This window comes from Coffea arabica, chromosome 3c (genome assembly GCF_036785885.1).
Source record: "Coffea arabica cultivar ET-39 chromosome 3c, Coffea Arabica ET-39 HiFi, whole genome shotgun sequence".
Taxonomy (NCBI): domain Eukaryota; kingdom Viridiplantae; phylum Streptophyta; class Magnoliopsida; order Gentianales; family Rubiaceae; genus Coffea; species Coffea arabica.
In genome coordinates, this window is record NC_092314.1 from 2,144,978 (window position 1) to 2,168,910 (window position 23,933).

Consider the following 23,933-nt stretch of genomic DNA (forward strand, 5'->3'; position numbering starts at 1 on the left):
ATGAAGTGTAAGCAAAAGTTTGATGTTAAATAATTATTCGACTCTCTCAATGTAAAGCGTCAGCAAATGTTTGATATTAAATAATTGTGTGTTATTTGTTAGTATTTTCTTTTAAGATTCAAGTTTCAGCTTAATATGTCCATCTATTATGTGCCAAACTTTCACTCTACTTCTGGTAAGTGTTGCCATCACTTTTTCAAATAATTGCTCCTCTTAGGATATTGCACATCTACATCTCTACTTTTTTTTTTTTTAAAGAGTAAGTAGGAGGTTCGAATGCGAGATTCTCTGACTTACATTTCTTCTTTCAAACTATCCAACCTATCCCTTTCGCTCCTGCTATTTAATAAACTATTAATTAACAAAAACCAACGATAACTTTCTCTTTTTTCACAACAAGAAAATCACTCTCATTTATAAGCCCAGTAAAATTTTAATAATCGCCAACAAATTTTTCTTTCCTTTATAAAATTTTTTTTTAATGTGAAGTTGTGCACACACATAGTGACAATGTCTTGTGAATTGATAAGTTTAATGTAAAGACGGTGACACACATGAAGACGCAAGTCCATCTGTTGGATGAACAGTGCCCAAGCCCAAAAACAATTGCATATGACCCAAAGGAGGGCTTTTAAGAAATTCTAGAGAACCTTGAATAACAGTACACTATTCTTTTTTTCCTTTTGAAAGTAATACCAGTATACTTTCAGGACCCCTGAAAGGGGCAAGGATCCAAGTTTATCAGGTTAAAGCAAAAGGCCCAGCTTATACAAAGGTCTTCATCACTCCCTGACGCACTAAGAAACACACAGAGACTAGAGTTTCTTCAACTTCGAAGGGGTCGGTAACAGGGATGAAAACAAAAGAGGTACTTTGCAAATTTGTCCTTAGCCAATCACATAGCCTGAGTTTTCATGTTTCTTAGTGTTAAGTTTGTGCATTTCTTGGGAAATTTTGTAATTATGCCTGAGGATGGGAAATGTAGTGTTTTCTGGGGTTGAAAGATTGGAGCTTTTCTCAGTTCTTTTTTATGGATTTTTTTTTGGGCTGTTCAGACTTAGATGAATTGCATTCTTTTCATTTCTGCCGCGTTTGGTGGCTTGAAATTGATGGTTTTAAAGAAAATGATAATATGGTTACAAAAGCAAGATGCTGACAGACACCAAGCAAGCCTGATTTTTGTTGTTGATGTTAAAGTTGGCGATTCCCCTCGTGCGTAATCATGACAAAGGATATAACTCTTCACTCCATGAATTAGATGAGGGTTCAAAATGATGCCTTAAGGGTTGCATTGCTCTTGTCTGGACTCCATTATACTGCTCGCTGTATGCCAGTGATCACCTTGCATTTTGCTTTTAAAATTCATCATGCTCACCCCGTATGTCTTTCCCACGGTTAATAGGAAAGTCTGTATAACTCATCACAAAGTCTGGATATTGATTGTGAAAGTTGATTGACTTGTAACAAGTTGATTTTTTTGAGCTTTCTTTCCACTTACCTTCACCAAAACCTAATTCCTCCAACGCCATTCTACTCTCTCTCTCTCTCTCTCAAACACAGACGCTCTGTGTTTGTCTCTCATACACACTCACAAACTCGCAAAATAAAATTGAAAAGATAAACCTTTCTTTTTATTTTATTTTATGTTATTGTTAATTTTTTTTAAAGCCAAATGATGCCGTTGAGAAAGGGCTCAATGGAAGCTAACTTTGAAGGTTTTCATAATTTCTCTCAAGCTTCACTTGGGCATTCCTTGAGGATAAGCATTGTAATCATGAGGTGAATATGTTGCTTAATGTCATTAATCAGGTCTCATCATAGTAGAATTCAGGTTTTGGAAGTTCACTAACTTTCTAGATTTTCATCTCCCAAAGTCTTGTAATGGTTTTCTGAGTGAGCCTTGATACCCACAACTAACCATTTAAACATATACACTCAAGTTCATTGTAACTTTCTCAATTTAATTTGAGTTTTGTAAAAAATTAACACATGGACCCAAATGAACAAGTGCCGCTAGCACTCCTTGGACAAACTCATATAATAATAGAACCATTGCTTAGTTTTCTACCTTGTTTACTCTTCTGCCAAAGCTCCCTATTTTCCTCGTCTTGATTGGGTTACCCTTGAAGGGTATAGTTCTTAGGCCCTAGATCCTTCATTTTATTGTAGGCAAGATCCCCCTGGTCTTATATCACTAGCATGAGAACCCTATAGTTTACAGGTCTGTTCTTCATAGAGTAACCAACCACCCATTCTGTAACTTGAATTCTCCATAAACCATTGTAAGTAAAAGAGAATCAAATATGTACAACTGTAGATTGTACTCTAAGGATGTGTAACATATACCATGATGGTAAATCTAATCTTATCAAAAGTAAGTTTGTTCTCAGGTCTAGAAGTAAAAAAGATCAGTTCCACAAGTCAGAAATATTTATATAGATGACAATACCTTAAACTGCTTAGATTTTAGATAAGAAAACCATTGGACATGTTTGTCCTGTTGCATGGCTGAGCTTAGTGGTGTAGGTTATTGTGCTGAGATTAACATCCAGAGTTGTGCATTCACTATTTTAAGCAACCGTAGGCACTAGCTAAGACTGTGAATCTGGTTCTTAACTTGGAAGTTATTACCATTACTACTCTAGTAAAGCATGAGCACCCCATTTGATTTAAGAACTTTTTCATTTTTAAGTGTTCTGATAAAACAAGTTGAACTGAAACTTTTGCCTTGGTACCCAAACCATGACTCAACTTTGACTCAATTGAAAATTTTCCAATTGAAAGATCTGAACTTGGTCCTTATATAGGCCATTACAAGTAGGGGACAGATGCATGAAGAATTAATCCAATCTGAACAACTTTAATCGAGTAAATGATAACCTAAATATTGAAATATAGTAGCATATTTTGGAACATTGAGATATGCTAACAGACTTGGAGGAAACAGTTTGCATATGCTTGAATTAGATAATAGCCTCACGCTTATGTTACATATCACATTCTATTACTTCGCTTTAACCACTAATGAGTAACCTACCTCCTTCAACCAACTATGGTGTGTTTTTTTCACTATTAATTTGTTATTTTTGAAGAAGGCGGAGGCCACAAAGTCAAGGTAGGGGCCATTGGACCAACAAGAAAAAGGTGATAACAGACTTTGTCTGGAAGTTGATAGCATGGGTGACAGTTTTTATTACTAGTATACATAACTTTTCACTTTGATGGGAAGTGAGAACATAAATGGCTAAATACTTAGAAAAGTAAATCTATGCAATGCCCTTGAATGCGTGGTGGTTTAGGGAGTGCATTTTCTTGGTATAAAATGGTACCTATGTGACCAGAATATAGCATGACTTGAGATAACTTTCTCCTATGTCTTCTAACATCTAATATACCCCACAGAATTCCCTCTATGCATTTAATTTGTTTATTTGTTCTAGTGCAACTTGTTTGTTTTCGCCTTTTTGTCATTCATGTTCCTTTTCCATTCCATCTTCTAATTAATGCACATTTTCATGAGAAAGCTGATGCAGAATGTTGAAAGTGAAGAAGTTAATATTTATCCGAAACAACATGTGATTGCCCCTGAAAAGAAAGATGAATTTGGGGGTTTAGGTGGAGAGAATCATGAAGGTGAAGGGAAATCTGATCTGGGACCAGTAGAAAAAGTCACTGCCTTGGAAAAGAAAAATGAATTTGTGGATTTAGTTGGAGAGCAGCAAGAACATAATTGGGGGCCTGAAGTGAAATCTGATCTGGGACAAGTAAAAAAAATCAATGCCTCTGATAAAAAAGTGGAATCTGTGGATTTAGTTGGAGAGCAGCAGGAACAGAATCATGAAAGTGAAGTGAAGTCTTATCTGGAACAAGTAGAAACCATCAGTGCCTCTGAGAAAAAAGTGCAATATGTGGGTTTAGTTGCACAGCAGCATGAACAGAACTGTGAAGGTGAAGTGAAATCTGAGTTGGAACAAGCAAGAATTGGCTCTGCAAAGAAAGGTGAACTTGAGGGTTTAGATGATGAGCACCTAAATCAGAATCGTGAAAGAGATGAAGAGGTTTTCTATCTGAGACAAGTAAGTAGCTTGATTGCTGATGACAACAAAGATGAACTTGTGGGTTTGCTCAAAGAGAAGCTAGAAAGGAATGTTTCTGGGATCTCTTCTCTTAAACTGGAGAGTTTGTTGACCATGGTTTGTCAATGCAGAGCAAAGAGTTGTGCTACTGCTCTTGTTGCAGGAGAGGCTGGACTAAAATTAGATCTCCATGCCAAACTGAGTAGTGGAGAATACCCATTGCATGTTGCTGCTCATAATCTGTCATTTGAACTAGTAAACTTGTTTCTCCAACTAGGAGCACAGACAAATGTAGTTGGTAGCAGCGGGAAGCTCCCATTGCACATGGCAGTTGAGGCAATAAGGTTCTTTTTTTGACTTTCAATCACTACCCGATAGTCCATGAGTTGGTTCTATATGGATCTCATCCTTTACGGGCCCATTATGCTTTTATTGCCCATCAATTTATGGCATTAAGTAACACTAACTACATGATTTTCTCAATCGCTAGTTTGTTAGGTTCAATAAATTTATGCAGTTCTCTGTTGCTAGGTTTCATGGATATATGCTTTACTTTCTTTTCCAGTTTCATTTTTTACAACAGTTGGAATTTTAGATGATATTTTTTCGTTATTTTACCTTATTGAAAAGCTCAAGCTATTAAGTTTGATTGACTAAGTTAACTGTGCATTGATATATATATATTTTGTGGTACAAGATGTAGCTTTTAATTACTTTATAATAGAAAAAAGGAAATATATATAGAACTTAGAGGGGGTGGATGGGTTTGTGAGCTTCAATGAGCACCATCATCACAGTTGGACTAGTTAGTGGAATGTGCAGTTTCAAAAGTCTCCATTTGGGCCTGTGCATTGTGTTTGACCAACTATTTCATTGCTTTAGGTGAAGTGCAAAAACTTTGGGAGTTCTTGAGTATAAAAATAATTATATCTAACTTTTGTAGAGAGTGGAATCCATGCATTTGAGAAAATGTTTTTATGTAATCCCTGACAGATATAGCTATTTGATGTCAATTAGGCATTTATTTCATGCATCTATGTTGGCTGGCGTTTTGTTCTATAGATGTATGTATTTTATATGCACACTTGTTCTTCCAATAAAAGTATATCTGCCTTCTTACGGCTGCTGTGTTTAAGATGTTCATAATCTATTTCATACATCTGTTGCTGCTATTGTCCATTTGATGTTAGGGTTGTGGCTCTTGCACGAGTCGGTGCCTTCTTTTAATTCTTTGGACCAATTTATTACCTTTGAATCTTTCTAATGTTTTATTATGCTTTTTTCCTTCTCATTCCAGCCGTCATGACTTTCTTGCCGATTGGATCCCCGAAAAGTCCATCCATAAGTTAATTTATTTGCTTTGTTTACCAGATCTGGTAGGTTTAACCACACTCATCTTTTAAGTCTTATAATTGATTCTGTGAAAGGGAAGAGCGAAAATTTCCTATTGAAGTTTGTCTTTTATTTTGTTTTTGGCAGCACAAACCGCTGGAGGTCGTGAATTTGCTTGCACAGAGTTCTGGAGAGGTTCAATCAGTAGCCAAGCACTGTGTTGAAGATGGGAATCTTGTTCAGATTGCTACATTGCTGATGGGGGCCAGGGAAAAGCTTCTGGAACCCGTTCCAGGCTATGAAACCGAAGGTCCCATCCTCGGGCTGTACATTGCAAAGAAGTTGAGATCATTAACTTGTGAGGAGTTCAGACTGATTGCATATGGTAAACGTGAAGAGATTAGGCCTTTCAGGAGCAAGAAAGATGCACTTCTGTCTGCAGTATCATTGCTTCAAGTTTTTGAGTCGGCTGGTGGTGCCATTGAGGACTACTGTCATAGCAATACTAGGGTATGTTTGTTAAGGTTAATGGTGCTAATAACCTATTTTTGTGTTTTCATAGGATTATCATCATTTCTATTGTGATGGGGTTAATTATTATTGTGCTTCTAGTATTTTCTATTTCCTGTTCTTTTGTGTCCGTTGAGTGAACAGTTGTGTTGTCTTCTCAAAGGTGGCTATTGTTGACTTGCTGCCATTCAATTTGTAATGAGCCTAGTTTTTTTGCTTGTGTTTGTAGTAAGGCTAGGGTATCTTTTGCAGAGTTCACTAAATAATAAAGTGGCAAAGGATATTCATTGCTTGTTGTGGAAATTTGGATTTCTTGGGTCTCGGGAGCACATAAACAGGTAAGCCTGTTCTTAGTTTTGTTTCATAGTCTGTGTCATTTCATCACTCACAATGGAATTGTTTAGCGTTTCACTAATTTCAGTTATTGCTTCTCTTTTGCTTTTCATCTTTCCCCTTTGATAAATTTTTATGCTTTGGAATGTGATGATACCCTGCTGTTGGGTGAGCAAGTTGTCTTTCAAATTTGGGAAAGTTGGAGAAAGGTAATTTGTCCTTATATGATTAAATATGTTTTATGTTGTGTAGTTTTCCTGAAATAAAAAAAGACTAAAAGAGAGAAAATGAAACCAGATACAAATACTAATAAAGCGAATCAGCAATAAGGATGTCTCTGATATTTCTTTGTTGTTTTGCAGCAAAGCTCATTCAATCTGTTAATCTGACGAGGAGCTTACCTGAGGTAAGATCTCTAAAAATTGGACTAAATCTTGCATCTTTTTTTTTTTGAGATGTCCTGTAGTGTGCGCCCATATTTTTAATGTAGTCAAACTGGTTTTCTTAAACTTTTTTAAGAATACTGAGTAAAAACTGAAATATTTTCAATTTATTGTTGAATGCTTTAGTTTTATTAGTCCAACATTTAGATTGTCATTGTTGCATCATGAAAAGCAATTCTCATGGTTGAATATACTCAGCTCTCACTTTGAGTAGGAAGGAATCCTCTCCCCACGTGGAGTTTCTTGTTTTGGCAGTATTAGGTCCCTGGTGGGTGAGACATTCCGCTAGTCCACGAGCCCTTCTGCAATAGACTGGTTAACTTTGTATACTTGATGTGACCAATGCGATCATTGATACTGTATACTATTTTTGCCTGTAAAATTCTGTAGCTTGTACGGGAAAGTAGGAAGGCTGGATCTCAGCTTACTCCACGGGTTTATAGTCCCCCGAACCAGTCATTCCATTCTTGTACTTGGGCAAACACTGCCAAAGGTGTCAAGCTTGTTTCACCAGTCAGAACTCAAGCGGATGGAATCATCAATCAGGCAATGAAACCACTGATGCGGAAGTTTAAAACAGCAGCACAAATGTCTGTCATGGGTTTGAGCATGAGGAGGAGGATTCGATACTGAGAATGTTCCTGCGGTTAGGTTAGGTGGGTTAGGACTTTGGATTGTTAGTTGTTACCCCCATATTGAGCTGGTAGAATTGATGTATATCTAGATATTGCCTCCTCCTCTACTATGTAATGCATGTCGTTGTTTTGCCAAAAAGTCTGCCCCAAGAGACTTTTGGCAAATATTTGTATGTTGCAACAATCCAGCGTGGATGGAAAGCTGTGAGGCTTCTAATGATTCACTGTTCCAACTAAAATGTCTTTGACATGTGTAGCCTAAGACCTTAACGTGCTCTGGGATTTTCTGTGTGTATATTTCTTCAATTTGAAGGTGTTGGTGCAACTAGCCCTGGCATTGGCTGGCTAGTGAGCTACTTATTTCTGTGCACGCGAAGATTTTGGGGAAAATACTACTGAAATAAGAATTCCCTGATTTACCCTGTTGAAATCTTTCAGCAAAGTTTTCGTCGTAGTTGGGAAATTGCTACGAGGATGATAGACAATCACGGTTGCATCGGCATCAGCAAACCATGCAAGATCCCGTCAAATTCCCCAACATCCGTCGAAAAACTTAAAAACCCATTTTGTGATCCCCGTCAAATGGCGTAACATTTATTTGGATGGCCACGTTTCTGAGTATACGAGGTAAAAATTCCAAACACAATTTCAAACCGTTTTTTGGTCTCATAGGTGCATCATACGTTTACTACAGTTAGATGTGTTGAAATCACTTCGGTTGGACTGCCATTTTTTTGTATAATTTTTTTTTAGAAAAATATACTCTAGTGAGTCGATCGATATAAAGTACAAAGAGATTTGAAAAATATGATCACAAAAAACATAAAAAAATTTTGATAGCGATTTGCTGTATATGAAATGATAAAAAAGTGTTTGAAAGATATGATGATGATCATGAAATATATAAAATTAACTTCAATCCAAACATAATGCTAACAATAGTGAGATTTTTTGCACAAGCAACCATAATTGCATGCCACGTACACACTATTTGAGTTTCAAACTTGGCTTCATGTTATTTGCACTAGTGAAAGAAAATTATCCATTAACAGTATATGAAAAACAACTCTTTCTATTTTAGAAAGGAAACAAACAATGATCTAAATTACAAGTGTAAAAAAAATGAGTTTATTGCCAAAATAAGGCTCCGTTTGGAACCTGAGTTTTTTGAAAGTTTGTCTAAAACTTTACTGTAATGCACTGTAGAAGTTTTTGGAAAAATTTTTTAAGATGAAAAACATTTTTTCCCTTTTTTTTTTCTTTCTTTTTCTTTTTCTTTCTTTCCTTTTTCTTTTCTTTCCTCTCTTCTTCTTCTTTTTCTTCCTTCCCCCTCCCTCTTCCCTCCCCCGTCACCTCTGCCTCTGCCATTGAAGAACTGGCAGATGGTCCAATTTTTTTTTCTTTTCTTTCTTTCCTTTTTCTTTTCTTTCCACTCTTCTTCTTCCTTCCCTCTCCCCTTTCTCTCCCCCGCCACCTCTGCCTCCAACGTTGAAGAACCAGCAGCCATGGTCCCAAAATTTTTTCCTTTTTCTCTTCCCCTCTTCTCCCTCTCCCTCTCCCTCTCCCTCTCTGCTCCCCTCTCCCTCTCGAAGCCAGAGAACCAACAGCCATGGTTTTTTCTTTTATTTATTTATTTTTTGCTTTTTCTCTCCCCCTCTTCTCCATCTCCATCTCCCCCTCCCCCTCTCCTCCCCTTTCCTTCTCCCCTCCCATTCCCCCTCCCCCTTTGCCCAGTGTGGTCGCGTGACCAGATCGCAGATGCGGTTTGGTACAGCGGCTCGCTGCGATCTGGTCGCACGACTAGATCGCGCAGGGTTTGTTTGAATAGTGAGTTATTTGAGATATTTTTACTGTAGCACTTTTTGTGATGTGATGTATGTAAGATAAAAAGGTAATTGAGAAGATAAAAAGCTGTATTGGAAATTGCAATGATGATATAAACAAATATATTTTGGAAAATAACCCACTATCCAAACAAATCAGCAGCTAGGGGAAGGGGGAGGGGGAGAGAGAGAGAGAGAGGGGAAAAAAAGAAAAAAGAAAAGAGAGGGGTTGCAGATCGGTCAAAGGGAGAGGGGGAGAGGGAGAGAGAGAAAGGAAAAAAAAAAAAAGGAAGGCCGGCGCCGGAAGCAGCGGTGGAGGTGGTGGCTGGCGATGAAGGTGTGGTGGATCGAGGTGGGGGAGAAAGAAAAAGAAAAGAGAAAGTTTTTTGTGTATTAGATATTTTGAAGTGTGAAGGTTAAAAAATTTGATAAGTTTTTTTGGGTTCCTGTAACTATAGTTGTTAAAAAGCTAGTAGCTAACAAACTTCTCAAAAAACTTGGGTTCCAAACAAGGCCTAAGTCTCCTTCCAAAACATGTACCCAAAGTAACTTAATTTTAAATTTTATTACATTTATAATCTTTTTTTGCCACATAGGTTGCATATGTGCCAGAATGGAAATAAGGGCATGCTTCATTTATCTTTCCTATTTAATAAATTTCTAGATTTTCTCTCCAAAGCTTTGCACAATTTTTTCTTTTCATTATCTTTCCATTGTCAAATGTAATTCTAAGAATCCAATATTTATATTAACAGTATCTAAAACTTTAATATCATCCTTGAAATTGTTTCAGTGGATTAAAAATATTCTTCTCGAACTAATAATCTTAAGGTAAATGAAGATTATTCTCTTATTTTTTCTATTGTGCAGTTTTTGGGACATTCTTATGGCCTTCAAAAAATTTTAAATATTAATTGTTTAACAAATGATTTCTCACACCATGCATTTGATAAAATATCTAGAAGGAACCACTCTATAACAACATAGATTCGTGTTTAGGATCCTATTCGCCTTTTATGCTTGTTAATTACATATATAATAATCCAGTAGTTTTCAATTTGCAATTCAAATTTTGAAAATCTTGGTTTGATTACTTTTTTTAAAAACTTATTTCAAGGAGTAGAAAGGATAGTATAAACAAATATGATAGTCTTGAAGTTTTTGTAACTTTTCTCGTTATTGCTTATAATTTTCATTGCAATTTTTGTCGCAAATTTTATATTTTTCAAATTTATTTTTTGAAAAATATATGCAATAGGTTTGATACATTTAAAAAAAATGCAGAGACCAAAAATAGCAAGGTCAATAATGGTAGAATTTATTTTAAATAATTATAAGGAATTATCAAATTTATGCAATTTTCTTGTGCCTCTATAATAAAAAAAATTAATTTTTTAGTTCATGTTGGAAACTATAAACTAAATTAAGACTTTTTTTTCTTGTTATCTTACATGACAATTAGGTTGCAACAATAATATCATTATAGGAGTAAAATTTGAAAGTAAATCACATTGAGAATATTTTATAGAAAGAGTGTTATTTTGATTTAAAAAAACTCATAAAAAAGTTATACATTGACATATACAAGTGGAATTGGAAGCGGGATGTATCTACATGTAATAGGAGAAATAAAAAAGGCGCTCCCTCCATTTCATTAAATTGTCATACTTTCCATCCATTTTGGGATTTGTTGTACTTTTCTATTTTGGAATGTTCCAAAATTAAGAAGGTAAAAAACTTGGGGAGCCCCTAAACTATTATCGTTGTTTACTTTTGGCCTCTCATCTAAATTTTGTTTTCGATTGCTACTTGAACAATTAAAACTGCACATTTTAAGGACTTTCGGTGACTTTAGGCATAAATTTGGCTGTATTCAAAGGATGGAAATCCTCCAAAAGAGATAACCCATCAATTTCTTAAGCACACCATTAAATTCTTCTTCACAAATCTTGTGAAAAAAAATTGAAGGGTTATCTTTTTTGAGGGTTTTTGATGCTGATTGCAAAGGTTCAATTATGAATAGACAAAAATACCTTTTAAGTTTAGCCAAATTTTTGCCTAAAGTCACAGAAAGTTCTTAACGTGTGCAGTTTTAATTGTTCAAGGGCCAATCAGAAATAAAATTTAGATGAGGAGCTAAGAGTAGACAACGGCAATAGGCAATAGTTTAGGGGCTCTCCAGATTTTTTACTCCAAATCACTTTTTAATCACTCGTCACTTTAATTAATCATATCATGTACATATTATTATTTAAATTTAAAATTTTAATTTATAGATATAAAATTGAAAAAAATTACAAAAATTACAATCAAATCATATATTTTGGGGGTGTTTTTGAAAAACTTTGTTGTAGCAGAGTTTTTAGAGTATATTTTGAAATATTTTTAGAATATGTTTTAAGATATTTAAGAATAGAAGAATTTCTAGAATATATTTTGAGATATTTTTTAAAATTTTAAAAAATTTAAACTAATTTTTAGATTATCTTTTAGAGTATTTTTTAAAAATTTTTATTATATTTAAAAAATTATTTTTTAAAAAACACTGCAAAAAAGGGTTCCAAATAGAGCAAATTATTTTTAAAAATAAATGTTTGACAAAATAATTGGGATGACAGAGTGAATATAAAACGTGAATAGCCAGGTCCCAATCTCAATTTCATTTGGTGAGAGAGAAAAAGGTTAAAACCTAAGGGCCAACCTGAACAGAAGAGAGCCTGCATGAATTTAGGAGTTCACTAGTTTCTGTTTCTTCTGAGAAAGCATCAAGAAAGCCTCGTAATGCTTAAGCTGTTTTTCATAATTTGGCATATTTGAGGAAAAAAAAAGGTCTTTTTTCGGTGATTAAAATCAGGACTCGTTTGACCGGTTTTTGTGGTTTCCACGCCGTCCTGTTTATGCGGTGCAGACAAATTCTACTACCGTCGGAATGGAAAAGGTGTGTTCTTCTCTCTTTGTTCGAGGTTTACTTCTTGAATCTGCTTTTATTGCTTCAATTGAAAGTGTTCTTATGGGGTTCAAGATAAAGTGGGGTTCAATAGATCGAAGCGATAAGACGGAGTGGGACGGTAGCTAGCTTAGTTGATCAAGCCTTTCTTTTGGGAAACATACAATGGTTTCAACTTTTGCTATACGTGTCATGTTTTCTGCATGCTAGATAGCAAAGCAAACTGAGGAATGTAGTACCTCAGTGAAATGTTCAGCTGCTCACATCTTTTTGTGGGTTTTATTTGTTCCTTTTGTTTACTGATAGTATTTTTTTAAACGGCTGCTGAATTCTTTGAAGGATATATAGTAAACTTAATAACAAAATGTAAGAATATCTAAGGCTTTTAAAATTTTCGATATGTGAATATTTGTAGAATTTTTTCTAACTTCTGGTTATTTTCTTAGTGGTTTATTTCAACTAATACTTTTTATGGTACTTACATATTTAGGGGCTGCTTGGTTAAAGGGTTTGGGAATCACAGAATGGAATAAATCCCTTATTTGTTGCTTGAGTTAAGCCTATTGGAATGCAATTTTTGGAATCATTTCTAAAAAATCGACTTATCCCGTTCCCGAGCAAATTGAGAGGTTTTGGACAAAATCCTCAACTTATTCTTTCAGACAACATTTATGACGGACCTACCTTTCTTTCTCTCCATCACACGCCGCACTTTCTGTTCTTTTTCTTTATCAGATTTCCTATCTCTTCTTCTTCATCATATAGTCTTCATCTCTTATCCAAAATTTCTTCTCCGTTGCCTCTGCAATTTTCGTCTCCGTATGCCAGCTTTTCTCTTCCTTCTTCTCTATTTTTTCAGGCGACTCACTGGCTAGCTAAAAATAAAAAAGGAAAGAAGGGAATCTGACACAATAACACTAACTGGACCAAAATGCTATGCTCTGGACCCATCACATTCTCACTTTTATTCCACTCACGCTACTCACTGTGTTTTCTTGAATTAAGCATTCAATGGAAGCTCAGAAACAAAAGGTCAATCGATTCTTGATCTTTTGGTTATTTGATCCGTGAAAACTGGTATAGTTTGGTTGGGCTTCTGGTTGCCTTGTACCTGTTTGTAAAATTGTCTGCCTGAATACCTTTCAGTTTCATTAGTTATGGGCATTAAATACAAAACCTGTCAGTTTTCCATAAAGAGCTAGTATGTTATGGGCAATTTCTTTTTTTTTTTTTTTAACTTTCACATATTTAATTTATGTTAAATACAAAACATACTAGTTTTCCTTTGAGCGCAATTTAACTAATTTTTCCCATAAAGAGTTGGTATGTTTCCCATAAAGAGCTGGTACAAAACATACTACAAAACCTGTCAGTTTTCCATAAAGAGCTGGTATGTTATGCGCTATTTAACCAATTTTTCATATTTAAACAAATTTATGACAATTAAAATAACGTATTTGAAAGTTGCGTTTTTATTTGGAAGAATACATTCCTTGGATGCGTTTTTCACCCTTTGGGAAGAGATTCAAAAATCGTCACCATTTGGGAAGTTAGTTTAAAAACTCCCTTTTTTTGGGAATTCTCTCCTTGTTAATGCAGCCACTATATTTATTTTCTGGTATTAATTTTTTTTATGATTTATGATTTTCTTATGTTTTATCAAAAAGTTAATAACTATTGTAGTTACAATTATGGAGATGTTAATTTGTCGTATGTGTAATTCTTTTGTTTTATAAGAATTGTTATATCAGGTGTAAATTTGAAATTTAATTGCATTTAATTCCGAAACACTCATCAAATCAGGCATCAGGAATTGGAATGATGCTAATTCCAATGTGTGAACCAAGCTAGATATTGGAATGAAAAGTTTAATTCCAAAACCAGAGTCTATGATTCCATTCCATTTCCGATTCCAATCTGTGAAACAAGCACCCCCTTAGTAAAACAGAAACTTGGTCTTGATAATTTATTTTTTTTCATAAATTCTATGGAAATCAAGAGCGTTAGGACTCCAACACACCAGCGCCAATTCATATTGGAAAGAGAAAACTATGATCATTTTTAGTTCCCTATTGTCCTTCTGAAACTTGGGGTGATCGGAAACAGTTCCCAGCAGTCAGTATGTTACCCACAAGTTGATTTTGAGGTATTTGAACTGATTGGTCAATTTCCTTCGTGGGCTGGCGACTGTTGGTCACCCCTTCCTCTACCCTATTTTCATCTTTTATCTCCCCATATTTGAGCGGTTTCATCTTAGGAGTAAAAGATGCTAGCCACAATGCTTGAAGCATAAACAGCATCTCATGGCATTTGCTATTTTTTTTTTAAGTTATTTCAATATTGGTGTAGTCACTGTCTTACTTATGTGTGTCTGTTTATATCTCTGACATTTTGTTTCTTGGTGACTTGACACGTGATTGGTTACCAAGCAGCCTGTCGCCATTTATGATGACAACTTTGCGAAGAGGGCTTCTACTTTTGCCTATAGGTATCAGGGCACAGAAAAGAAGCTGTCGACTTTCTCATACACCTATCAGGACGATTTTGGTGAGCCATACGAGCCCTACTTGGATTTGGAGGAACTAATTGAGCGTGCTCTCCTGCATGATGATGTGGATGAATTTACTTCTTTGATAGATGAGTATAAAAGTGCAAAAGATGTGCCTGAATGGGTTTTGACTCAAATGTTTACACTCGATGCTGTCCAATGTTTTACTGCTGCGCTGAATGGGCAAACAAAAAGCAAATTTTGTTTAGATGGACATGAATGTTTTTCTGGCTGTAGCAAGCCCCCCCTTTTGCATCTGGCAGCATCATATGCATCTGTTGAAATAACGAAAAAGTTGCTCGCCTGTGGGGCTGGAGCTGGAGTAGATGACAAGTGTGAGACTGACTTTGATGACATGAAGGGTTTGCTGCCACTTGATCTTGCCGTTGGAGCTGCATGGTATCTACTTGATCTTTTTCTTGCTGGGACAAATTCCCTTTCCTTGTCTAGCTGAATTGCTAGGGGTAGGAAGTTTATTATAATGCATCCTTGAAACCATTGGGCGTTTTTGGATAGGAGATTATTTGGAAAAATTAGGTAGCATAACACTGTAGCACTTTTTGCAGTATAATGTAAGTGAGATAAAAATGTGGTTGGGATTAGAAAAGGTGGTTGAAATTTGTGTTTATGATGCTAGCAGAAAAATATTTGAAAAAAAAATTTTCCAGATCATTGTAGGCAAACAAACCTGTTGTTTTGAGTCTCATATAGCACATTATAGTGCGAAGGGCACCCACAATCTTTAGCTCATAGTGTATTTCACTGTATTCAAGGAAACCAGACACATGTAGACACTTATTGCTATCAAGCATGCTATATATCACGGTAATCCTAAGCCATTTTGCAAGTCACTTGCTACAAGAATTAAGGGTATTTTATGTATAGTACATATTGATTAATTTGGGGATCTTCTAAGAATAGAAGCGAACACCAAACAAAGTCATTGACCTTCACAATGGCACAGTTTAAGGCGCTAGTGCCAGATGAGGACTAGGTCTACCGTTGGCTATTAACAACTGTGCTCGCAAACTTATCACCTTCGTTTTGTGTAGGTCAGGCATATGGATCGATGGTTGGACCAGGAGGGATTCAATCTTCAGGCTCATTTATAGTCTTTGTAGGGCGAGAAAGGTTTTTACTGAATATTGTTGGGCATTTTTGCTTTCTTCTGGCTTTACATTGTCTGATTGAGTAATTTTTTGGCAGAGATTTGCTTTAGAAATTGTTAGACTGCTTGCACAAAGGACAAAGTCTGTTAAGGAAGAATTTGTTAATTATGTTAAGAATCGCAAACTCGTTGCAGTGGCTGCTCTTCTGATGGTAGCCCATAAAATAGTAATGCCTTTAAAACTTTCCAAGGAAGCACATGGCCTTCCTTTAGATGAAGTGGTTCATATTGAGGATCTTGTGGCAAACGAGATAACAGTTTTAGATATGCTTCAAAGGAGATCCTTGTATGCAAAGTTGGATAATGAGCTGCTTCAGAAATGGAAGGATAAAAGGCTCACAATGAAGATGATATTGCTGTTATTTGGCATATTTGAGCGGATTGGTGATTCTTTGGGAGCATGTCTCCAATTAGATCCACGTCAGGTATAGCTTCATACCTGTTAGGTATTATTTGCATTTCCCTTTCTCTGGAGATATGCTCTGGTTGGATGGCATAGCCTTTATCAACTTTTTCTATGTGGCTCCTAGTAAATGTTACCATGGGATTTGGTATGTTATTACGCTTGCTTTACAACTTTCTTAAGTATTGCAGATTTCTTTTTGTCACTCATAATCAATGCTGCCCTGGTTTAGTGTAGGAAAAATAACTGACTGAGAGACATATTGCCTCGAAAGTTACTGCCTACATACCTAACCTTCCAAACTTGACAGTATATCTTCATTCTTTTATCCAACAACTTAGGCATAATTAGACTTGGACAATTGCATAAATCTTGTGTCTTAGATAGTAACAATTTAAATTTATGTGTAATGGTGTTTGTGATGCAAGAAGAGTCCTTGAATGTAACGTATTATAGATTTGTCATTTGTTTCAGTCACCTATGTTTCTCCTATATGAGAAAGAATCTAGCTTTAATCTTGAAATAATTTTGTTGCTGTCCATTTCTATTGATTTGACCAAGAAATGTGAATTAGGTGTTTTTTAAAACTTTACTGTAGATGTATTTGGAGAAAATTTTGTTTATGTCATATATTTGGGTGTTTTTAAAATTTTAAAATTCTTGAGGTGATATTAACAATTTTGAAGATTATCCTCCTCCCCTTAAATTTCTCCCCACCCTACCTGCCACTTTCCTCCACCCCCCCTTCCCTCCCCTCTCTCCCCCCTCCGTTGCCCACTCCTCCTCCTCCTCTGCCCCACCCCGCTCCTCTGCTGTCCCCCTTGCCCGCCAGAGGAGGATGGGGGGAGCGGGGTGGAGCAGAGGAGGAGAGGGGGGAGAGGGGGGAGAAGAGTGGGAAGAGGGAGGAGAGGAGGGGGGAGGAGGGTGTGGCGGGCAGGGGAGGTGGTGAGAATTTGGTGGGAGGGAGATGGGTGGTGGTGGTTGAGGAAGAAAGGCTTATTAGTTTCATTTTATTTATTTGTTCTTGTTTTGATAATTTTTGGTTTGTTTGAAAGGTGTATTGGGTTGTTTTTGGAGTGTGTTACTGTAGACTTGTATTTGAAAAACTAGGGCCTCTGCTTGGATTGGGGATTTTTTGAAAAACTTGTTTTTCAACTACTATGCTACAGTAATATACAAACAAAAACAACCTCAAAAACAATTTCAAAAATACGAAAAACACAAAAAAAAACCTCAAAAACATAAAAAAAGAACTTCACAAACACCAAAAACAAGAAAACAACCTTAAAAAACACAAAAAATAACCTCATCTTCTACAGTAAAAGTTTTTCAACTACATTGCTACAGTAAAATATTTTAAAAACACCCCCAAAAACAGCTAATCCAATCTTTCATTAGATAGACATTCTGGTTTGCATTATGGTTCTTTCTGTTAATTATATTAGGCTCTTAAGTTTACCTTTTGCATCATAGATGCGTAACTTTTTTCATGCATTCTTTTCAGACTGATGATAAATTGGCTGCACAGATTGCCTGGATTTTCAAGAAAGCAGGATTGCCTGTGAAGGATAGAGACATTCATGGCGTTCGCAGGTTCTGGTGCTGTTTGTGCCTTTTGTTGTTTTAGGTTGTTTATTGCATAGCCTTCTACCAACTTCTGTCAAACCAGCTGTCACGTGTCAACTGGAGTTCTTGAGAGGGATTTATGCCCTATCTTGAGTTCTGCTTTGTGTCCGTTTGCATTCAGATGTGCATGTTGTTCAACCATCTAGTCTGTTTAACTGAACTTAGGGTTGTATAATGTCAATTAATATGTCAAAATGCCCTAGCAGCTCTGTTGTCCGGACTCTTCAATTGCCCTGCTCCTATCCTTATCAGACTCTTCATTTTGCACTGTAGTATTGCTGTGGGTGGGACTCCATAGCCTGGTCCTGGTAACATAGCCTACCAGTTCTGACAATATCCTATTTACTTCCTTTCTTCTTAACTATAGTAGAGAGAGGCCACGCAGGCTACTATGTGCTCTACTATCCTGAGATCAAATTGTTAGTCAAGGAGTGGATTATCATGAGCTCAACCCTTGTAGGTTCTGTTTGGCCTAGCTTCCATGGAATGCGAGTCCTGTTTTGATAATGTAACTATATTCCAGAGTTATGAAGGAAACTGATAACCCATTTACAGCAAATTCTCCAACTTATAGCATTCTATATGTCTTTGGAGAAGAAAAAGTTTATATGCTTTTTCATGGGTGAAAAATATATAGGGACAATGTTACTTGATGCGATAAAGTTTTTATCTTGAAATGAGTTAATTGTTAATGATTCAAGATTAGCAGATAAGCTTTTGTCCTCATTTTGAATTTTTCTTTTTCAAAACAAGCTAATCATATCCCAAGATAATTTAGCAATATTATGTTTGAAAAATTGAGGCAATAAACTTGGAAGAGGGTTATGAAAAAGAGAATAGGCTAATTATTCTCATGCTGAAGCCAATTGGAGGGTAATTGTTCCCATGAGTTTTATTATTTGTTCTTAAATTTTGTCTTTTTCCTTTTATGTTGTTGGAATTTTGTTCTTTTTTCTTTTTAAGGAAAAAAATTGTTGTGCTAAGGTTTTTTTATGTCTTAGACGACAAGTCCTAGGACCTGGGATGGACTTCTGGACTCCTATGAAGTGCTACATTGGTATTAAATTTTTAAGCTAAGCTGTACCAGGACATACTATGGATTTCTGGAAATGTGATTACCAAATGAAGCCCATATATCACAGTTCACATCTTGCTCAGTAGCCTTTCTTGTAGCATAACCTAAAACATTTTTCTCTTTCCAATGCCCTTTCTCTTGAGCCTTTACATGATTTGTGATGTTACTTTAATATTTTTCTCTCTTCCCCTGTCCGTTGTTTTAAGCCTTGATTGACTGCTGATACCTTTTTCCTGTTTGTTACTATCATTGAATCCAGCAAGGGTGTTGGTGACAGTCCAGATTGGATAAATGAGCTATGTGAGTGTTGCATTCTTCCCTTTAAGAGAAGTTTTTATGTGGTTTCCAATAATGGCAATTTGCTTGAAGAAATATTATTGACCATTTCGGTTTACATTGTCAGTTAATCCAACAAAGGTTGAGCCAAGCAGTTTCGATGTTTTTGCACTCATGGACAAAAGGGATTTGGATGAACACAGGATAGAAGTTCCTAAAGTACAGGTATCATCTCAAGTACATGACAGCGTTAACTGTTTTTGGTGTGATCTTTAGCCAGCTGGTGCACTTATCAGACTCTCTGTCATAAATGATACATCAGTTTGATGCCTATATCTCTTTTTATTTGTCAAATCATCTAAAGACAGTACTAGGAAAGTCAAATTTAGCTGCTATTTTAAGGCAGGTTTTTTCTGTGTTGATGGAAATCACTAGTTTTAGTGTTTGGGTGTAGCGTGTTGTAAGAATCACAGTTTACGACTTTACAATACATACTGTGTTGTCTATGTTAAGAATTATATCTCCTGCATTAAAAAACTAATTATTAGATGATGTTGCCTTCTACTAGTTGAGCTACTAAACTTGGACAAAGAATAATCTTTACTTGGGATTGGAATTACACTATTGCTTATCAGCAATACATTGAACAAAAATACTGAGCTGCCTTTATCATAAAAATGTTGGACCTCAAAATTATATTTTTGCAAAAATCAAGGTTAGGATGAGTAATATCTGTGTTCTGTTCCTTTTTGGTCCGATAACATGTTTATGTCTCTATCTTTAATACAGATTTGCACAGATCTTAATGCAAGCGATGCAAGCTTAGGCAGCATGACTTTGACACTATTCTTTCTTAAGCTCAAAATCAAACATTGTGTAATTTTCAATTTGTCCTTAACAGGTAGGACATGCACAAAAATGCTGTCATATGATATAATTAAAGAAAAATTTGCCCGTGCTGATTTGCCTGTGTGGATAACTGCACTTGTAATCTGTCAGGGAATGGGATCTGGTTTTGTCACGCTGGTGCAGTAAATTTATAGAACTATATTGGCTATACTGTTTCACCTTGAAGTCTTCTACTTTTAATGTTGTTTGGGGTTATTGAAACGTATCCTACTATTATCCAGCAAAACATCAAATGTTTCTTTATTTCTGCTTTGTGATAATGTTTCCTTCTGCTTCTGCGATAACCAGGCATTACTTGGTCAATCGTGCAAGCAACAAGCATTGTATGGTATTCCTGTCGGCCGACCATCGTATCACACACTGGCTTTTCAGGGAGCAAACCAGGAATTTGGATCTGCTGCTCAGCGGAGAATAACATCTAATATGGTTCCAAATGCTCGCATCACCAACCATTGTGCTTTTTTTTTGACAACGTTGAGAAGGGGGATGCGATACATTAAGATGGTCTGATATGGTGCTTTGAAAGTAGTGCCTTGGTGGGTTGTTTCTAACACTTGATTGACTGTCGGTCTTAGTGAAAAAGGTTTAGAAACGCAGTAGCGAACTAAAATAGAATGAAAAAAATCTCTTCAAACTTTAGCTATCCTAAGAAAGTTTGAGTAGCATAAGATGAGATGGTCTTCCTCATATAAGACATCGACATCACAATGTTGTGTAAATCTCCCTTCCCCTCTGCTTCTCAAATCCTACCTGTCCCATACTAGGCGGAAAAAAAAAAAAAGAAGTTGTGTAAATACTCTCACAAATGTTAGAAAGGACGTTCAAATTTGGGAGTTATAACACTTATATTGTATCGATATGAGATAAAAAAGTAATTGAAAAGTATATAATCAAACCTTAAAGTTTTCTAAAACCATCTTTAAATAATGTTGTTTCAAATAAATTACTTTTTAAAGACATTATTACTTTTCAAATAAATTACTTTCACTCTTTAACTAACTTTAATCTTGAAATAATACCCGATTGCAGTTTATTCACTTTATTGAATAAATTGCGATGAAACTATGTATTCTTAACTAATAATCTCAAAGTCAATATACGTAAACATTTGTGCTCGAAAATTATAAAATTGCATAGAAATTTGAAATATTGCTTGATCAATAAATTACAGGGAAAGGACACTTAGTAAATCAAACTCAAAATTTTGATGTTTATGACTGAAGAGAATTCACAAATTTGTGATTTTGAAACTCCTTCCGTGGACATTAGCTTGAAGTTGAAGCATCATGGACATCTTCCAGTTATCGCAAGTCTGCTCAAATCATAATTATATAGATTGACATGTGATTACACACTTCAATTGTTTATGATTTCAATTAAGTAGGATTGTATCTCCAGTCAAAAAAAAGTGAAAAAGTTTTCTTTTCCTCTTTTGTATCCCAATGGAGCATTTTAAATTAATTCATTCTGCCTTGTTTAATATTCTGCCTTTTTTTTTTTCGGTCCATTGGAGGCCTGCAGGCCATTTACAATGTGCCTAAACGTGGGATGCAATCCCCCGGAAATGGGGCAGGGACAGTCATCAATATGACCGTATGACCGTCCCTAAACGGTTAATGGTCATGATCTGGCCTCAAAAATTTGTGCGGCTGAAATTACAAGTTGTAACTTGATTTCCACGCCATGTGTGAGTCCCACAAAAATTTGTTCTAAAATTACGCTATGTGCAAAAAAAGTTACGCGATGTACAAAGAAAGTTACACGCAGTTGAAAGGCACCTGTAACCGCAACTGTCTGTGCCCCATGTCCCAATCCCCCACATCATCATTTAAACATTTCTTAACGAGGTGGCCTATCCATTACCGTTAGCTCTTGCTGGTGGCTCCACTTTGCAAGGCTATCCGCACAACCATTTCCCTCTATCAAAGTGTGGGTCAACCACTGAGCACCAAGAAAGGACTAAAGTTCATCTTTGGGTTGTAGGTTAAGGATTTTAACCCTACTTACTAGCCCGTTAACTTTTCCTTCCCCCTAAATTAGGATAAATTTTTTATACCTACTAACCTCTTTAGACTCCGCTTCCCCCTAGATTAGGATAGATTAGGTTTTTTTTTTTTTCCTGGTAGATTTTTTCAAAAAAAACCCGATGGTTTGGTATTTTTTTGTTTGGTTTCCTCTTCTCTTCTCATTTTTTGCCTCATATGAAATGGTTATTTCAAGATTTTGAGATCTTGGTTTACTTGCTATGTGAGAAAATGATTAGGTTGAATGATTAGTTGCATTATCAATGAAAAATATTTGGAATTGTACGTGGATAAGTATCAGTTGAGTTGCGGGTTAGTAATTATGGATGCCACTCATTATATATAGTTCAAGCAAGAAAATTTTTTTTCCATTTATTTGGGTCAGGAATGGCATGTAAGTTTCCAGATTTTGAGACATAGGTATAGGGTTTGAACAAGGAGTTGATTTGACCTATAATATTTTCAGTTTGATTTCTTAATTTTACTTGATGATAGAGGCATTTCTATTTAATTGTAGTTGGAAATAACAGCCATTGTCTCTATAACTGGACCCAAGCCTCTTTTTTAGGTTCATGTTGTCATGAATAAAAATTTTTTGGCTAAAATGTTTGTTGCATTTCGTTATGATGTTTTTTTAAAAAAAAATTTTCTTTGCTTTTGCATAATTAGTTTCTTTGTGAATGGTCAGTTCTTCTGTGCTACTATTTTGTATTGTTTTATGTCATGATTTCTATTTTACTTCTGTAGGTTAAATACATGATTTTTCTGCCTTTGACAATAAATTTGTGGTTTACTAGTTTGCTATTTTAATCAAAAAATGTTTGGATACTAAGTCTGTCGATATTCATGATTTTGCCATGAGATTTGAGCAACTTCTTTAGAGTGATTCCATGTGTTACATGATTTTCTCAATAGGAGTTCATTTTAAAAGGTCTACCAACTACAATTCTATTGATTTGCTTCCTAGACTAATACTTAGGATTGATGTAAATATAAAATTCAGGAGGTAAGTGATGGCTTTTATATGTCTATGTAGGTTTACTTGCATTCTTTTTAAAGTTGTATTGTTTTGTAACTAATGGGTCTTATCATTCAGAATTGCTGATTTTGAATTTACTCGAGAATGTGCAATATTTGATCTACTAGACATTCCACTCTACCATGATTGGATAGTTGACCCCCAGGTAAGAGTTGTTGAGCTTAATGCAGTTTTTTCTTATATAAGTTAACTCTATTGGGTGTAATTTGGAACTATAAAGAGCAGTTTTCATTAGTTAGATTTAAGATAGATTAAAACCTGAAAAGTGAGTTTAAACATCAAACTGCTGTTTTGTTAATAATTTCGATATGTTTGGTAACAATTCTATTGGGTGATTAGCTTTAGTTAAAATCTAGCAGCTAAAGTTAAAAGGTGAAACTTATTTTCCATTAATTTTTTTGCGGTAATTATTCTCTCATGCTGGACATATCTTCTCTTGAAGATTTGTGAAACTTTCTAGCTTTCTGCATAAAAAAAAATTGTATGTTTGGAGTTAATTCATCAGAATTGTTGGTTCATTTTCTTACATGTACAATCATGGTTTGGATTTTGACCGTAAATAAGTAGTCTGTACAAACTAGGAATACATTGGTTAGTCATACTTGTGCTGTTTATGGCTATGCTTCTGATTTTTTGCTGCAGAATGTTGAACTGAGAGATCATGTGGCTAAGCAGCTAAGAAGAAGGAATCTGTTGTGCTGTGTTAGGTATTCATGTCGCCTCATTAGGAGTGCAGCTCAATGTTAAATTGATTGTTGCAATATTT

General features: G+C 35.6%; 2 protein-coding genes across 11 annotated transcripts; both read left to right on the forward strand.

The window, feature by feature from the left end:
• Positions 1–663: 663 nt before the first annotated feature.
• LOC113734027 (uncharacterized) lies at positions 664–7,624 on the forward strand. 7 transcript variants are annotated; one of them, XM_072081752.1, is made up of 9 exons: positions 664–868; positions 3,096–3,144; positions 3,525–4,420; positions 5,374–5,452; positions 5,556–5,918; positions 6,171–6,256; positions 6,340–6,460; positions 6,614–6,657; positions 7,085–7,624. In XM_072081752.1, the coding sequence occupies exons 3-8, from the start codon at positions 3,528–3,530 to the stop codon at positions 6,638–6,640; spliced, it is 1,569 nt and encodes a 522-aa protein (XP_071937853.1). In that variant the 5' UTR covers positions 664–868; positions 3,096–3,144; positions 3,525–3,527; the 3' UTR covers positions 6,641–6,657; positions 7,085–7,624. The 7 variants fall into 7 exon arrangements, with proteins under 7 accessions (XP_071937853.1, XP_071937852.1, XP_071937850.1 ...); XM_072081749.1 differs by having other exon boundaries at positions 666–868; positions 3,093–3,144; positions 6,429–6,460; XM_072081750.1 differs by having other exon boundaries at positions 666–868; positions 6,429–6,460.
• Positions 7,625–11,760: 4,136 nt separating this feature from the next.
• LOC113734028 (uncharacterized) lies at positions 11,761–20,946 on the forward strand. Of its 4 annotated transcripts, XM_072081756.1 has the most exons (9): positions 11,761–12,090; positions 14,532–14,646; positions 14,737–15,046; positions 15,700–15,778; positions 15,854–16,240; positions 17,723–17,811; positions 19,179–19,219; positions 19,323–19,420; positions 19,985–20,269. In XM_072081756.1, the coding sequence occupies exons 1-9, from the start codon at positions 12,082–12,084 to the stop codon at positions 20,228–20,230; spliced, it is 1,374 nt and encodes a 457-aa protein (XP_071937857.1). In that variant the 5' UTR covers positions 11,761–12,081; the 3' UTR covers positions 20,231–20,269. The 4 variants fall into 4 exon arrangements, with proteins under 4 accessions (XP_071937857.1, XP_071937855.1, XP_071937858.1 ...); XM_072081754.1 differs by having other exon boundaries at positions 11,766–12,090; positions 14,532–15,046; XM_072081757.1 differs by having other exon boundaries at positions 11,770–12,090; positions 14,532–15,046; positions 20,097–20,269.
• Positions 20,947–23,933: the final 2,987 nt, after the last annotated feature.